The sequence below is a fragment of the Sceloporus undulatus genome, chromosome 4 (assembly GCF_019175285.1).
Source record: "Sceloporus undulatus isolate JIND9_A2432 ecotype Alabama chromosome 4, SceUnd_v1.1, whole genome shotgun sequence".
Classification (NCBI taxonomy): Eukaryota; Metazoa; Chordata; class Lepidosauria; order Squamata; family Phrynosomatidae; genus Sceloporus; species Sceloporus undulatus.
Window position 1 is genome coordinate 192,856,138 of NC_056525.1, and position 17,437 is coordinate 192,873,574.

Genomic DNA, 17,437 nt, shown 5'->3' on the forward strand with positions numbered 1-17,437 from the left:
TATAATTGAAATAAAGTGTATCAGTTCTCATAATAACCGTAGAATTTCAGTTTTTACTGAATGAATATTTAAGGCTGGATACACAACTTTTTCAGGCCTGTGCAGCAATTTACTTTTCTTATAAAGATGGAGTAGAAAGCCATCACTCCAGTTCCCACTGTGTTATAAATCCAAATCCCAGACTTTGCCCAGCATCTCTACTCTTCCTCTTGTCATGTGTGTGGTGAATATAAATAAAATTCTTCAAAATGATAATTATGGGCTCTTCCACATTGATCTCAAGAAGCTATATAACTCCACACATTCTAGTCTTTTAGGGGGGCTGTTTGTAGTGGTCTCTTGAATCAGAACTAGGGGGGAGGGAATTAAATCTGAACCCTGATTTGCTGAGATAATACTATGTTTTGAATTCTCCCCCACTGATCTTTATTAATAAAAACCTATAGTGCTCTAATGAAAAGGTGAAATTTTGCTGATGCACTTTATAAGTCTTTTTAAAAGAAAGAACATATTGTTCTACTGTGCCTTGGAATTAAAAAGAATCCCCCTTGAAAGTGGAAATAAAATGTTGCAATTCATGCTGGGAATTTTCAGCAAATAGTCTGGCAAAACAGAAAGACTATGTGGATCCTTAAAACAAGAGAGCAAGAGAAAGTACTACAGCAACAAATAACACAAACCCTGATACATTTTCTCCATCTGGGAGAGACCTCTGTTTAATAATTTATCTGAAACAAGTCTTATGGGACTTTTATCCTCTGAGAAAATAATACTTCTGACCAGTACTCTGGATGTCTATGCTGATATACTTAAACTGTCCCCTCTACACATATGCTGTCCAGTGAAATGGGATGGCTCAGAGCTGCCTTCTTAACAACTCAGGATGTCTCTGTCGTAGCATTAGTATAGATGGCCTCAATTGGTCCCAGTGGCTTTTAGCCTATTGTGAAGATAGGGTTCAACACCATAGATGACATCTGGGGTAATATCTGGATTAAACCCCAGAGTTGAGTCACTGTTCCACTGACATGGAAACCACAAGTTGCCATGTGTTGGTCTCTTCCTGAAGTAAGCCAGTTTATTGCCACATTCACTTGTCAGTGTCCCTTCACTTATTCTTTCCCCTTCCAGTCCACTGCTGCAGAGAAGGGAAGGCTTTGTCCCTTTGCTCCTGTCACTGCTTATACACCTAGAAAGGGTAAATTAATAGGAAGCAAAGGTGAAGAGGAAGGCCAGATAGGGTGTTCAGTAATGGACCCGCTGTTAGGATGTGGGCCTTCACAGGTCTGCTGGGGTTTTGAACCCTGATATGGGCTCTATGTGACCTAGTAACTGCAATGCCCATGTGGATACAATTTGCACTACCAAGCCAAGGCACATGTCCAGATACAAAAATCTATCTCCCCCACATACACAATGAATGTACATGTACACATATGTATTAGCTGTACCAATCAGTGACTGTAATACTTCTCAGTAAGAAAAGAGGTGGATTTGGGGGCACAACAGCACGTGCCAAGCCTACTGCTACATTAGTGGTCCTCTGAATCAAGGCAAAAGATATTACTATCATCATTATTATTACAACGAAAAGTTGGTATCTGCTGGGATTTGGTTCCAAGACCCTTCATGGATGACTAAGTCCCATTAAGTACAATGGCATAGTAAAATGGTGTCCCTTATATAAAATGCAAACACCAAGCTTTGTATTTTGGAATGTATATATTTTTAAATTATTTTCAAGCTGTGGATCCTTGAATCCGTGGATATGGAGGACTGACTATATCTTTATTAATACCCCATCTTTTCCATTGAACTAGGACTCAAGGTTGCTTACAGAATAATATAAAATCACAATGATTCTTACAATATGTCTTCTATTTTGTTTGGTTTGGTTTTTTTAACAGTGCATTTTAGAATATTGACTGTTTGTTTGTTTTCTTGTTTAGGATGTTTCAAATATTTGTGGGCCAGGAGCAATTAAAGGTGACTTTGGTGACTCCTCAGGTAAATTAAAGCTAATTTTATCTGAAAGGGTTAACCTCAGTAAATAATATTTGTCCTAAGTATGGACTTTGCAACATGAGACTTTTTGCAGACATTTCCCTCAGACCAAACAATTTGGTGAAGGCACGACTTTTCTAGAGCCAAAATATTAATATTTGTGTTGCGGTAATATGGTAGTTGGCACTGTCATTTTTCTGAACAGCACTGCCAATCTGAGGGAAATGTCTGCATTTCATGCACTAATTTTCTACTATTCCTGTTGACAGAACTGAGAAACATAGGAACTATCCAAAAGGCCAGTGTTCCCATCAGCCTCATGGCATCCTTTTTGGATGATGCAGACCATTAGCACCAGGCTGGATCTGGTAGACCAGAGGTGGAATTAGTGGATCCAGCCCAGTCCTAGGGCAAAGGCACCTTAACACAATCAGCATGACCTGCCATTTGCCAGGGGGTTTCTCCAAAGCACCGTGGCAAACTCCATGCAGACCAGACAGCCTGTGCACCCCTTATCTTATGGATAATCAGAGGCCCCCCCACCCACAGCCTCTGATGTTAAAACAGGGCATCTAGCTGCATCCATGTGGTCAAGTGCCCTGTTTCAACATCAAAGGCAATGACGGGGTCTTCCACAATGGAGGAGGTAAGGAATGACCCGTGGCAGTGGGTCTATGGCACAGGGATAGTTGGACATATAAACACCAGTCCTTCCTTGCCCAAGCCAAGGGACAGATTTGAGTTGGGCTCCAGGCCTTGAAAGCAAGGGTCTTGCCTGTGTCTTCCTGGACTCAGCCCCATAAAGCTATGTTCTGACTTGATAAACATATAGCCATTTGATACCCATTCCATGTCATCTCTATTGCCAGTACTCTGTTTACTGTGGCATTTATGCACAACTACCCTCTACACAGATGTGCTTGCCCAGCCCAGTGTGGGTGTACTAATCCTGCATGTGTTTAGAATCACATGTTGGACAGTGTTGGAGACAGAAACAAGCAAAGTAACTCAATCCTCCACCCGTCCTCCCCACAGTTAATATCCCCATTAATAATAATAAATTTTATTTTATCTCACTTCTCCAAACAGATCAAAGCAGCTAACAATAAAAGCATCAGTAAAATAGAATAATAACTTATCATCATTGTATCCCAAACCGTCCCATCCACAATAAAATACAATTAAATTATTAAACAATTATTACAACAGTTATTAAAAATAAGGCATTAGTTTCCACAAGCTATAAATTTCCTGTGAAGTTCAGATTCAAAGAAAATCAGAGTTCTATATTGGAGTATATTGGAATAAACAGACTCCCTACCACAGCCATTCACTCTACAACTCATTGAGGGCAATGGAGATGGAGAATGGAGAGCAGAGCTTTTGCTAAAGCATTCTGCCTCCCATAATTCTAATCATGTGGGCTGAGATACTGTGCCTGAATAGAGCCTGTGTGGATTCTCCTTGACTACCACACACTGCTTTCCAAAAGACTGCCTACATATGAATAGTTTGATGTTTAGATGTTTGCATTGACAGGTTCTCTCCTGAACCCAAACTGACTTCAATTCATCTCAGGCTTGTGTAGCTCACTGGGCCATTTGGGCCATTACTGCACTAATATTGTGGTATTTTTAAAATATATATATATAATTTCAGATATCTATACAACTAAGTATGATGGAGGAATGGTGAGCAGGGAAGAAACAACAGGACTCGGAGCAGTTAAAGGCTATGTACCAACGGTAGGGTATGAAACGACTACAGGCTATGGAACGACAGGAAGAACAAAAGAAACCTTTGGAGGAACAATAAAAGAATACAGAGAAAGTGGAGTGAACATGGCTTTCCTAGACAGTTACTTTTCTGAGGTAACCCAGAAATACCTTCTGTGTTTTAATATGATGAGTCCGGGGGGGGGGGAGCAGTATTACTGTTGGTATTCATTCTTACTATAATACAACTACTTGTGGCAAATTTCAATTTCAGACTCAGCTAAACAGAAAACAGTGAGGCTTAGAAAAGTTAAGAGGAAATTTTCTCAACTGTTGTCCCCCAGATCACTGAGCCAGAACTGCACTGGCAAATGTGGAGGGGAGATGTTGAAAAGAGGCAAATTTTAAAATGCTCTACTTACATCGTACTTGTATATTGTACATTGTGGCATGTGCATTGTACAGTGTGTTTCTGTGGGAAAAGACACAGTCACTTCCAGCATGCCAGCAAAGAGGCACATTTTGTTTGTTAGCAGAACTCCTCCTCTTACTTGTTACTGATGTACATTAATCCCCTCCAAAATGAAGAAGTGGGAAGGGGAATAGAAAGTTGCCACATTCACTGTTACATAACTAAAGGTGTTGCTTAATCTCCATTCCCTGTCATCTGAACTGATTTGTCTATCCTACTTTTGCCCCTGAAAATGAATAACTTGCTTTCTCCCAATTTCCCCCTTGTGAATGGGGTGCTGAAGTAAGAGAGGACATTTTGTAACAACCCTAACCTTTACAAAAGTCACTGGTGAGAAATAGAATAATCTATGATAATTCCTTGATAATTCTCAGAGGTGGGACAATACCTAGCTGAAAATCTGTTTAATTTAACTAATAGTTAACAAACCAGGAAAGAAAGTTTAACTAACTATAGTTAGTAACTATAGTTAGAACAAACCAGATATAACTGGTTTATGGTTATTTGTACATAATAGGGAACTATGGTTTATACTGAAGTGAGAGAAGGTACTTTTACACTTTTCTTCTCAGTACAGAAGGGGAAGGAAGGGAGATCACATGGGCTCAAACCTCATGCAGGCTTTCCCAAGACTCTAAATTATGCAACCCGTGGGTTGAATATGCCCTCTACCTATATTTGCAGCCCTCTCCCTGTCAACTTCTGATGCTGAATTTGACAGTAGCAGCATTACCAGGGTTTTTGGTACATGCTTCCATCACATTGTTTATATGAACAAAACAAAACCCCAGAGATATTGGAGATTATCACATTAGCTTCACTGCCAGGAGAGACCTGGGATGTAACTTTCTTAAGGCAGATCTTATCACATTCACCCATCTCCGGGCAGTATGCAGCCCATATGCAATCTGGGCTTCTCTCGCAGCTTTTCAAGGATGGGATTTTCCCATTCTTGAAAAGATGTGGGACAAGCCCTGAGAAGCCTGGGTTGATTACGGGTTGCATACTGCTCGGTGATGGGTGAATATGATAAGATCTGCCTTAAGAAAGTTACATCTGGAGTCTATCCCAGCAGTGAAGCTAATGTGATTATCTCCACTGTCAACCTCACCACATAGCCAATGGTCAGATGTGATGGAAACTGTAATTCAATAACATCTGGAAGAATACAGATTTTTCTCTCAAGATCTAAACCATTATTTAGATTAGGGATTAGGTAAAACTGTGTCAGAAACCACTACTACTGCCACCTGAGCGCCCCATGGCACACCCCGTCTCTGATGCTGCCATTTCATCTCTTACTGATAGTTTTGTTTTTCCTTTTTTTCCATAATGAAAAGAACAAAAGGAACTCTAATTCTGCTTTGTCCCTTTCTTCACTTTTAGAAAGCATTTGCTTATGCTGATGAAGATGAAGGCCGGCCCGCAAATGATTGTCTCCTTATATACGATCATGAAGGCATAGGTACACCTGTTGGTTCTATTGGCTGTTGCAGTTTTATTGGAGATGACTTGGATGATACCTATCTGGATACACTGGGACCTAAGTTTAAAACCTTGGCAGAAATCTGCTTGGGTATCGAAATCGAGCCATTCCCTGATCCTAATACACCTTGGCCAGCTCTGCCCAATCCTGAAATTGATCTAAACCTACCACCACCTGGAACAACCATTGTTGTCAATACATCTTCATCTGTGCCTCCACCAACTAATATTGGTAGCACAACAGTTGTTACTGAAAACGCCTATACAAGTACTTCCTCTGTACAGCCTCCAAGACCTGTGCCTGACCCTATGTTCCATGGTAACGTAGTGGTAACTGAGACATACACATCTGGGTCAACACTGAAGCCTCCCACATTGAACATGGATCCTATGCATGGATCAAATGTTGTGGTGACAGAAAGGGTGCTTGCTCCTGCCCCAGTCACTGATTTGCATGGCATGATAGATATTCCTGACCTACCAGGTGGGTCAAATGTAGTGGTCACAGAAAGGGTAATTGCCCCAAATGCAAGGATACCTCCTTCCATGACCATTCCTGATCTATCTGAAGGGTCAAACGTAGTTGTGACAGAAAGAGTGATTCGGCCTGCTACTAATGTGCAGGGCAATCTCAGCATTCCTCCTGAATTCTCAGGTGCACATAATGTGGTTGTTACTGAAAGAGTGATGTCTGGGGCAGGAATGAGCAGTGGAGTAGGCAATATGAGTATGGTGTCCGGGACTGGAATAAGTGGTGTTGGGGGTCTGGGTCCAATGCTTAGCCCTGATAATCTCCTTAGCCAGACAGTGGGATCAGCGTCCCCTGCTACAACTCGAAGGAGGGTAACAAAGTACAGCACTATACAGTATTCTAATCAATAAGGCTGTTTGCAGTTACACATTGTTGAGAAACTTCTTGTTCTTTTTTAGATTTGCCACCAAACCATGTTTTTATATTTATACATAGCAAAGCACACTAGGAAAGAAAAATGAATTATTCTTGTCTAAAAAAGAATCTCATAAAAGTATCAATTTCCAAAAGGAAACACAGAGACACTGGCAGTACAGGAAAATTTTGATACCTTGTGTTTTTGTCAAACATGACAGTGCACTAAATGCAGATACTGGTTTTTTTTTTTTTTTTTTTTTTTTTTTTGTATATACTTGGTGCTGAAGAGCATTATTGGTCTACCACATAGTCATCCAGAGAGAGCACAAACTATTTGCCTTCCTTATTATTATTGCCATTGATATCATCTTCTTTTTTGCCAGCATGACAACGAAAACTGCATTCAAAGCAGCTTAAAAGAACAGCCTGGAACACTCACTGATCTGTTTCCTTCAGTTCTGAAATTGTTTACCCTGCTTTATGGAGACAGCATAGATTTGTTCAAAGTACTAACTCCATATGTAACAAACAGTTCTGTTCCCTTGTAAAGCTCTCCAGGTGGTCAGCACAAACCAGCAGTGAGAGCAAAGTGACACCAGAACTGAGGGAAGACAGAACGCAATATACAGAGATTTCAGATAACTAAAGAAGAGCCTATGTGATTCTATAGGTAGTTAATACAAAATACATTTACAGTGACAACATATTTGTTTTGCAGTAGCGGGCTGCATTTAGTATCATTTTAAACAGAATGTTATGTGTCATAGGGATTTCATGAATGGTGAGCTTTTTAAGTTAGCCACAGATACTACCTTGAATATGAAACTCTTAGTTTTATTACCGGTAAATCTATCACCAGTTTATCAAATTATTCAGTGTCACAGGGCAGCTTTCTTTAGTATGGTGTCTCCTCTATCTGGCACATAGGCAAAAAAGAAAAAGGAAAGGAAAGGAATGGGGGGAAAGGGTTGGATTGGTTTCAGTGATTGGATTGGTTTCAAAACACAACCACAGTAATTGATAGTACAAGAAGGGTTGAGGATGTAAATAATATTGGGTTTTACAAGCAAAATTAAGTATTAAAGGATTTGTTTCTCTTTCCAGAAGCCCATCCTGCTAAATCTGTATTTTCATAGTAATATAAAATCTCTGCTTTAATGTCTGCTATCACATTTTATATGCTGCTGTAGAATACTTAGAGCTGAAACTAGAGGTAAACCCTATTGAAATAATTGGGCTTTATGTAAATGTAAACACAGATCTCTCTCAGAGCAAGGATCAGGTTGTACTGTATACATTCTTTCTAGGTTGCCTGCTGCTTTACCAGATGCTTAAAAACACAAAGAAAAAAAAACAGACTACTGTATATCACTTAGGATCCTAGGAGCTTCTTTAGGCCTGCCCAAATGCTTGCATGTATACCTTAGAAATATTGGTTCCACTCTCACATATAGGAGACAATATCCTATTAATTCCAAATAGGGTTTTCAATGTGGTACAGGATTCTATTGTTGGAAAGGAACAAATCCAAAGCCTGATTGGGCATGGAAAAATAAAGTTCAGGCAGAGGTTGGAAAGATAACTTTTTGTGGAACAACTCCTGCTGGCCTTGCTGACTAAAGGATTCTGGGAGTTGTTTCCCCAAATGTAATTTTTTGCCAAAAATACTTTTTTCCTGAGTTCTTATATTCTCTGAGTCTCTGATCTACATATTTTAATTATGTACCACTGGTAAACTTAAAGACAGTGCAGACAACATTTTCTATACTGAAATGCAGTCATCAAACACAAGGATATTTTTGCAGCACTTTATAATAATCAACTCCCTTTAGTTTTTATATACTCAGTTGTTTTTGTAGACATCTAAAGAAATTTAGGGATTTTTGACTACTTCAGGCTGCTCCCTATGTTCCATTTTCCTATTTCATTTTTTTAAAAATGTACAGTATATAGAGGGAAATCAGGAAAATGGCTAAAGAAGCACATAGATGTCAGAATAATCATAAACAGAAAACTTGTTTCAAGCACATTTATAGAGATCTTATCTGTTGGTTGTAACTTTTGTTGCACTGCAGTCAGTCGCCTGTCTTTTCCACATTATAATATGAGTAAACTGCAAAAGCCCTTCGTTTCTGTGAATAATTCAGTTTCAGGTACTTGGAATCCTGAAAGGGCATATCAGTTTTATACCAGTTTAAATATAATGGTTTCACTCAAAGAATCCTAGAAATTATCATTTCACAGTAGTCCTGAGAATCTGACATCCCTAGCTTCTGTCACAAAATTATAGTTCCAGAGATTCCCCATATCAATTGGATTCATAAGCTGATATACCATATATGTTCTTTGTGTGTACAACTATTCTCACTGTCAGTAACAATTGCCATAGTTGTTCTGTTTCTGCATATTCACCTGTAAACATTTTCTCATACTATCAGAACATTTATGTTGGATAAGATCCAAATGTAGTCATATTGAGAACATACCCAATGAAATCAATGATAACAAACCTAAATCTAAAGTTATTTTAATGGCTCATAAATATGGCTATATTTTGGAGGAAAGAACTGGACAAAACCACCTCTGATATGTCTTGCCTTTAAAAAAAATCCTATAAAATCCATGAGGTAGCCATAAGCCAAGAGGTAACTTGAAGGCACTTGCACACACACACACGGATCTTAACCATTATATTTAACCATTATATTTAAAAGCTTTACTTGGCTGTTGGTCATAATTTGGTTAGAGGTATAAATGTTGATTACCGTCGCTATTGAGCAAACCAGCAATTAAATCCCAGAATCAAATGGAGTGCCAGTTAATTTTTCCCATGAAAATGTCTTCAACAGTATGAAAAGGACCTTCTACAAATCTGCTGGATTTATGATTTACTCCTGCTAGTGCAAATGCTTTCCTTTCCCTATGTTAAGTCAGCACAAAACCTAGTAAAATAACCTTCACCAAGAATTTATATTGTACACATACATTATAATAAACATTACCATATACACATATTTTTAAAAAAAATATGTACTTCATTGTGTAAAACATTATATGCTGTTGAAAATATTAAGATTTCCATCTACCATGGCTGTAATTTGCAGTGTCGAACTATTTTTTCCTTTATGTTTATGGAAATGAATTTTATATTATAATTAATGTCTATGGGTTTAAAAATGCAAATACAAAGTACATACTTTTAAAAATGAACATCTGGGGTGTGTGTTTTTTCTTTGAAGTATAATAAATGTCTGTCAATAGTACGACTCATTCTTTACAAAGACATTGTTTAATATTTAGCAAACACAGTATTAATACTCGCTTCTTCTTCTTTCTTTTTTTTTTACTTACCAATTGACAGTAACTGTGTCCTTCAGGTGAACATCCATTGCATTTCTGAATACCAACTATGGCTTGAAAAAATATATTTTTCAAACAAAATTCCAAAAAGCAAACCTTTTCTTACCATTTTATGTAAGGAACACCATTTTACTATGCTATTTTATATTATGGGACTTAAATACCCATAGACTTTTGGTGTCCCCAGGGGGTCCTGAAACCAAACACCTTAGGATACTAAGGAGCACTCACTGTATTTGGTAACCAGTCATTCCCATTTATTCAGTAACACCTCTGAGAAAATATGATTGGAATTATGCTACACATCTTGTGTTCTCCCATCATTGGTTAAACAAAGGTTGGCCTGAATTCCTTTCTTAGTCCTGAGCAGTGTAGACCCATTGAATCTATGAAATTTACCTATATGTTGACTCACTGTTTAACAAGTCATTGAATGGTTCTACTCTAACCAATATGTATTTATTTTTTTGGTACTGATAATCTGCTATTTCAAGCCTGGTGATGTGTTGGATCCAGACTTTGGATAAGCAGAGTTCTACTGGCATGGCTTTTTACTGGAGGATGGGTGGGGCAATGCTGCATTGATTCCCATTCAGATCCCATGTCCACCACCACCACCACCCCCCCAAAAAAATGAAATTTAGGGAACCCTCAAGAATAGTATAATTGATGCTAGGATTGGAAAGGAAAGGAAAGGAAAGTTCAGCCGAATCGCTTTCTTCCACAGTGGGAGCCTTTGGTGGACCTGAAACTTCTACAAACAGATGGAGCTGTTCCATCTGCTGAATGGATACCCAGGATGCCATCCAACAAAGCTGAAGTAAGTTGAGGGAGCCACACTCTACAAGTCTTGCTAGGCCACTCATACTTAATAAATAAATAATAATAATAAATTGTTTATTTATAAACCACTTTTCCCAGGATCAAAGCGGTGTACAACATATCAGTAAAAACAATACCATGAATGACATATTGAAAATGCACATTAATACGAATTAATTCCAAAAACAATTAGCTAAAAACATACGATTTAATATTATTAAAATCCTAAATGTCAATACATCAAGGTCAATAGGGGGAAGACATTATTACAAGGAATTGGGAGGATAGGCTTGTAGGAAGAGATGGGTTTTTAATGCCTTTTTGAAGGCTTCTACCGTTCCACTAAGGCGGATCTCTTCAGGTAAGGCATTCCAAAGAGAAGGCGCTACTACCGTAAAAGCCCTTTGTTGGGTAGTCGTCAATCTCACCTTAGGGTGATTGAGTAGCAGTTTTCCTGATGTCCTGAGAGTGTGGGGTGGATTATGCAGGGAGAGGCGTTCCCTCAAGTAAGCCGGGCCCAAGCCATTTAGGGCTTTAAAAGTACTTAGCTGTACTTTGAGCTCTTACTGTCTGCTTCACCCCTGAGGTACTTCCTATCAAAGCAATTGTCATGAAATAGTACCAGGCTGGAAAAGGTCCCCTTTGGGACTATAGCTCCCACTAACCCTCAGCTAATATGCTGAGGTCATGTGCTGGCAAGGCAGAAAAGTAACTTTGCTTGGCTCCAGTGCTAGTGTTGCCTTTCTGTCTTGCTTAACAACACAGAAATGTGAAGGAGGTTCAGAATTTACCTAGGGACAGATAGAAACTAAACGTTAAGACCCCTTTGCATCCTTGTATTTGTACACCAGAAACAGCTACTGATATCCCTACTTAGCCACTTTGCACACTTCCATACTGATTTGAAATGAGGGTCGCATTTCGGGGTTGCCATGATGGTTTACCAATTTTGAGAGGCAGAACTGTTTCCAGATATTAGGCTTGCTATGTTGTCAACACTGTGAATTAAGTCACTGTAGAATTATGAAGCTGGAAGAGAACTTATAAGTCAAGTGATCGAATCTTCTACTCAGTGGAGGATTTTCAGTGCAGAAATGTAACAACAGAATCCTTGAAAGATGACTGCCCAGCTTTTTCTTTAATATCTCCTTCAAAGGAAAACCCACCTCTCCTCCCAAGTCAGTCTGTTCCAGAGGAAAAAAAAATAGCAGGGATCCAAATGAATATTTCCACAAAGTAAATCTGATATGAAATTGGGGTTATCGTAGTAATCTTTTCAGCAGCTGCTACCACCTTCCAAAGAAAATCAAATCACAATTAATTCAAAAGTAACCTGACTCATTGATTGAAAAAGCTGCAAGGGCAAAATCAGCAGAGAAAATTCTGATTGCATCTGCAGCTATCTTGAAGACAATGGCTTAGATCCAGCGCAGGAGTCATCTAGTGTAGTTTAAATCTTCACATGGAGAGGTATACATTGATTGCGCTATGCACACCTTGTGTTGCATGGCAATCGGTTGAATGGTGAATGTATAACCTAATGTGCACCTGAATGGATAACCCAATGCACACAAGTGAATACACAGCTCTACTTCCACAGCCTTCAACAGAATGTGGATATTTTGCACTGGACTAACATGACCAACCATTTCCATCAGGCGCATAGGACACTAACAGGATTCCAGGCAAAATGTTATAGCTGCTATAGGAAGTCCTTTGTGTGCACAAAGAACAAGCAGTCACTTATTCCAAGGAGAAGAGAAATAGTCTTCATTTTATTTACAGAAACTCACAATCATTCAGACAATTCAGCACCTAGATACACAATCATCAATATGTGAATGCAGTTAGGAAGAATTTGTGCATTTAAAACAAATTATGTCAATACAATTTTGCTGTTCTCCCATACAGTTCTATCAGATTAGTTCATCACAGGATCATCCAGAAACAAAAAAAAAGTATGTAGAGCTTTTAATTCTTTTTTTTAAACCTGCATATTGTTAGGTTTGCATCCATACCCTTTATCAAAATATCTCAGGTTTCCCGCACTCCCACCTTCCTTATGTTCCTTTTCTCACCCTCCCACTAATGACAAGTTATAGAATCATAGAGTTGGAAGAGACCACAAGGGCCATCCAGTCCAACCCCCTGCCATGCAAGAACTCTCAGTCAAAGCATCCCTGACAAATGGCCATCAAACCTCTGTTTAAAGACCTCCAGGCATGGAGACTCCACTACACTCCGAGGGAGTGTGTTCCATTGTCGAACAGCCCTTACTGTCAGGAACTTCCTCCTAATGTTGAGGTGGAATCTCTTTTCCTGCAGCTTGCATCCATTGTTCCGGGTCCTGTTCTCTGGAGCAGCAGAAAACAACCTTGCTCCCTCCTCAATATGGCATCCCTCCAAATATTTAAATAGGGCTATCATATCACCTCTTAACCTTTTCTTCTCCAGGCTAAACATACCCAGCTCCCTAAGAGGTTCCTCATAGGGCACGGTTTCCAGACCCTTCACCATTTTAGTTGCCCTCCTTTGGACACACTCCAGTTTCTCCACATCCTTTTTGAATTGTGGTGCCCAGAATTGGACACAGTATTCCAGATGGGGCCTGACCAAAGCAGAATACAATGGCACTATTACTTCCCTTAATCTAGACACTATACTTTTTATTGATGCAGCCTAAAATTGCATAGGCCTTTTTAGCTGCCTCATTGTACTATTGACTCATGTTCAATTTGTGGTCTACTTAGACTCCTAGATCCCTTTCACATGTAGTCTCATTCAGCCAAGTGTCCCCCATCTTATATCTGTGCATTTAATTTTTCCAATATAAGTGCAGTACCTTAAATTTCTCCATGTTGAAATCCATTTTGTTAGCTTTGTACCAGGTTTTTAATCTATTAAGGTCATTTTGAATTTTGAGTCTGTCCTCTGAGGTATTAGCTACTCCTTCTAGTTTGGTGTCATCTGCAAATTTGATAAATATGCCCCCAATTCTGTCATCCAAGTCATTAATAAAGATGTTGAATAGCACTAGGCCCAGGACAGAGCCCTGTGGAACCCTACCGGTAGGGTTGCCATAAGTCAGGAGCTCCAAACCGGGACAAATGTAGGACAAGATTTACAAATGTAGGACACTTTTATAAAAATGGAGGGCACGCCAAAAAATGATTTTTTTAAAAATGTTAATATAAATGCATGTTTCTTAGACATGGCCAAAATGGAGGACACTTTGTTATTTAATAACAAAAATAAAATAAAATAAATAACCAAGGCTGGGTTGTATATATTTAAAAATAAAAAAAACCTTTTCCCTGCCCCTGGCCCAGAGGCCTATCCTCCTCCTTTGCCTCCTCCTCCTCCTCCTTTGCCGCCGCCGCCACCTCCTCCTCCTCCTCCTTTGCCTCCTCTTCCTCCTCCTTTGCCTCCGCCTCCTCCTCCAAGGCTCCTGACACTGGCCAATGGCAGACTGGGGCTGGAAACTAGGCCAGCCCCTGCTCGTCTGCCATTGACCAGAAGGCTTAGGAGGCGAGTGCTGCCCCTTAAGCCCCGCGCGCAAGCGCGCAAAAGGGGTAAGCGAGCACGCACTGCTGCCGGCTGTAGCCCAGGCAAGCGCCGCGGGCTGCGCAGCAGCTGCGTGGGGGGGGAGATGGAGGAGGAGCAGTGAAGGTGGAGGGCGGCGTGGCACGGCCATGGAGGAGGAGGAGAAGGAGGTGGGTGGGTGGCTGGCCAGCCGCATTAGCGGCCACGGTAATGGCCACATGAGTGCGCCCGTTCCAGAGGCTGGGCCCGGGACAAAGGCCGGAATTGGGGGGAACCGGGCCGGGGCAGGCAGGGGCTCCCCAAAAGCGGGTTTGTCCCGGGGGCCACAGGGATATGGCATCCCTACCTACCGGTCACTTCTCTCCAGGATGAAAAGGAGCCATTATTGTGCACCCTTTGGGTTCGGCCAGTCAATCAAGTACAAATCCATGTAATAGTTACCTTGTCTAGCCCACATTTTACTAGCATGTTTGGAAGAATGTCATGGTGAACCTATACTATATCCACAGCATTCCTTTCATCTACCAAGCAATAATTTTATCAACGAAAGAGGTAAGATTTGTCTTATGATGACTTGTTTCTCTGAAACCCATGTTGATTTTTTATGATTATGGCATTGCCTTCTAAATGCTGACAGACTCTCTGTTTAATTATCTGCTCTAAAATCTTTCCTGGTATTGATGTCAGACTAACTGGACTATAATTGTTGGGATCCTCTTTTTTCCCTTTTTGAAGATGGGGGCAATGTTTGCCCTCCTCCAGTCTGTTGGGACTTCTCCTGTTCTCCAGTTCTCAGTTATTGGCAATGGATCCAATATTACATTTGCCAGTTCTTTTAATACTCTTGGGTTCATCTGGTTCTGGAGACTTATATTCATTTAGATTAACAAGGTATTCCTGTACTATTTCTTTATTTATTCTGTGATGAATTTCCCCTATTCTGTCCTCTGCTCCATTTTTCCTCAGGTTGAGCACCCTTTTCCTTTTCTGAGAAGACTGTAGCAAAGAAGGTGTTGAATAATTCTGCCTTTTCTCTGTCCTCTGTTAGCATTTTGCCATCTTCTCCACACAGTGGCCCTACCACTTTATTCTTCTTCCTTTTGCTGCAAACATACCCCCCCCAAAACCCTTTTTATTGTTGTTAACCTCTCTAGCAAGCCTGAGTTCATTCTCTGTGTGGAGAAGATGGCTTTCCTTTTCTGACTTTGCCCCTTCATGTCCTTGCTATTTGTTTGAATTCCTCTTTAGTAATTTTCCCATTTTTCCATTTCTTATACATGTTCCATTTAAAACTTAGCTCAGCTGAAAGTTCCTTAGTCATCCATCCTGGTTTCTTGAGACACCTCCCATTTTTCTCATTGGAACTGTTTGAAATTGTGCCTTTAGGATCTGCCTTTTGAGAACCCCCATCTGTCTTGAACTCTCTTCTCTTTTAGTATTCCTGACCATGGGATCACCTCCAGTATTTCTCTATGTTTACTAAAATTAGCTCTGCTAAAATCTAGAATGTGTCTGACTATGTCTGGCTTCTCCTTTCCACTGTATAACAAACTCTAGGAGAACATGGTCACTCCCACCTAAGGATCCCACCACTTGCACCCCATTAACCAAGTCATCCTTGCTGGTTAGGATCATATCTAAAAAAGCTGATCCCCTTGTTGCCTCTTCCACCTTTTGGACATATGGATGTTATATCTAGACTCATACATAATTTCATAAATTTTCACCAATTTTCACTGAGCCTTCTTTATTATTATCTGGGAGCTGTAGTCAAGTGTTACATGGAGAGTCTTGCTTCAGCTGGAACCTGTTGAAGTAAGGAGAGTGTCCAGGACAGGAAAGAATAAACCTGTTACTGAAAGGAGATGTCTTTTTAGTTCTCAAGTTTGTCTCTGGGGAACACGACAGGAAAAGCTCCTAAATAATAGTAACTCTTCAACTTAATGATGTGGAGAGCAATCAGTTGGACAGTTTGCATTTAGGCAATATAAATATTGACATAGAGGTCACTACAGGTGGATAATTAACAAGTCAGGTACTTTGCAATGTCTCCCTCAGGGATAGTAGGGTGATTGGACATTACTTACCTTACATGTTAAACAGACACCTGGCAATGTCTCTCAGCAAATCCAGTTGGACATCCAGACCTGCTGATGGCTCTCTTGACTTAGAGGACCTGTCTCCAATTGAAGAGATTTTTTTCCACCCAAAAACACACAACAGACATTAGAGCATAATAATAAATCTTTTCTGGGATAGGGAATCTGCTTCCATTTTTAATAAATAACTTTCCTAGGAAGAAACCTCTTGCCTCAGGGTTTTGGAATGCTGAAACACTGCATAAGTCATTGACTAAGCTTTATGTAGCTCCTTTTAAGATTAAACCAGTCAAAGTCTGAAACTCCAAGCCTTCCTGATTTCTCCTCCCATCCCAATTTTAGCTAGGAAACCTAATTAGTTCTCCTGCCCAAGTAATGGTTGTGACCCAGAAGACCCTGTTAATTTATCTTCATCTTCTTTTTGCTGATGCAACTAGAAGTAGATATAGTTTTCCACAACACCTCTGCTGAAAAGTGTAGTGAGACTAAGGACAAGTACTTTCTCTCACCCATAAACCTGTTTTTCAGGTGAAACTTTCACAGCTTGCCTAGGCCTTCTTGGGGTTGGATTAAGGAACCGTATTTTATAGCCCTACATTTGAATCTCTCTCTCCTTCCCCTTTCTCCTCTTAGCAACTTCAATACCCCAAGCTGCTATATCATAACTCCTGCCATTTCTTTGGAGCTTATCACACTTTTCCCCCGTTCCATTCAGGTTCTTAAAACAGACAGGTCGTGAAATGAGATGAGGGCTGATGCTACTGCATTGAGTTTTCCATTCACTATGAACGATTGCTATCACACAGCGCTACTTGGTCAACCTTATGAACATGCCATGTTATCATTTTTTGGTCTCTTCCTAAGCACGACCCGTTCTTCCCCATGTCTCTGCGTATGCATACTTCTCAAAGAGAATTTGGTGCAAAGTACAATGGGAGGGCATTTCTACAGTTCCCCATAGACTTGTGCTCTGATCTTTGCTGTGTCACTGTTTGAACGCTTAATGGATTCACAGATTTTGGCTAGCCTTCTTCACATCATAGATCAT

At 40.1% G+C, this 17,437-nt stretch overlaps 1 protein-coding gene across 1 annotated transcript in view; it reads left to right on the top strand.

The window, feature by feature from the left end:
- The window catches only part of LOC121927648 (desmoglein-1-like), a 36,368-nt gene extending 26,648 nt beyond the window's left edge, over positions 1-9,720 (top strand). The window contains exons 12-14 of the mRNA XM_042461453.1: positions 1,950-2,007; positions 3,664-3,875; positions 5,578-9,720. Coding sequence (XP_042317387.1) covers positions 1,950-2,007; positions 3,664-3,875; positions 5,578-6,558 — 1,251 coding nt within the window. The 3' untranslated portion in view covers positions 6,559-9,720. The remainder of the gene's footprint in view (positions 1-1,949; positions 2,008-3,663; positions 3,876-5,577) is intronic.
- The last annotated feature ends 7,717 nt before the right edge of the window (positions 9,721-17,437 follow it).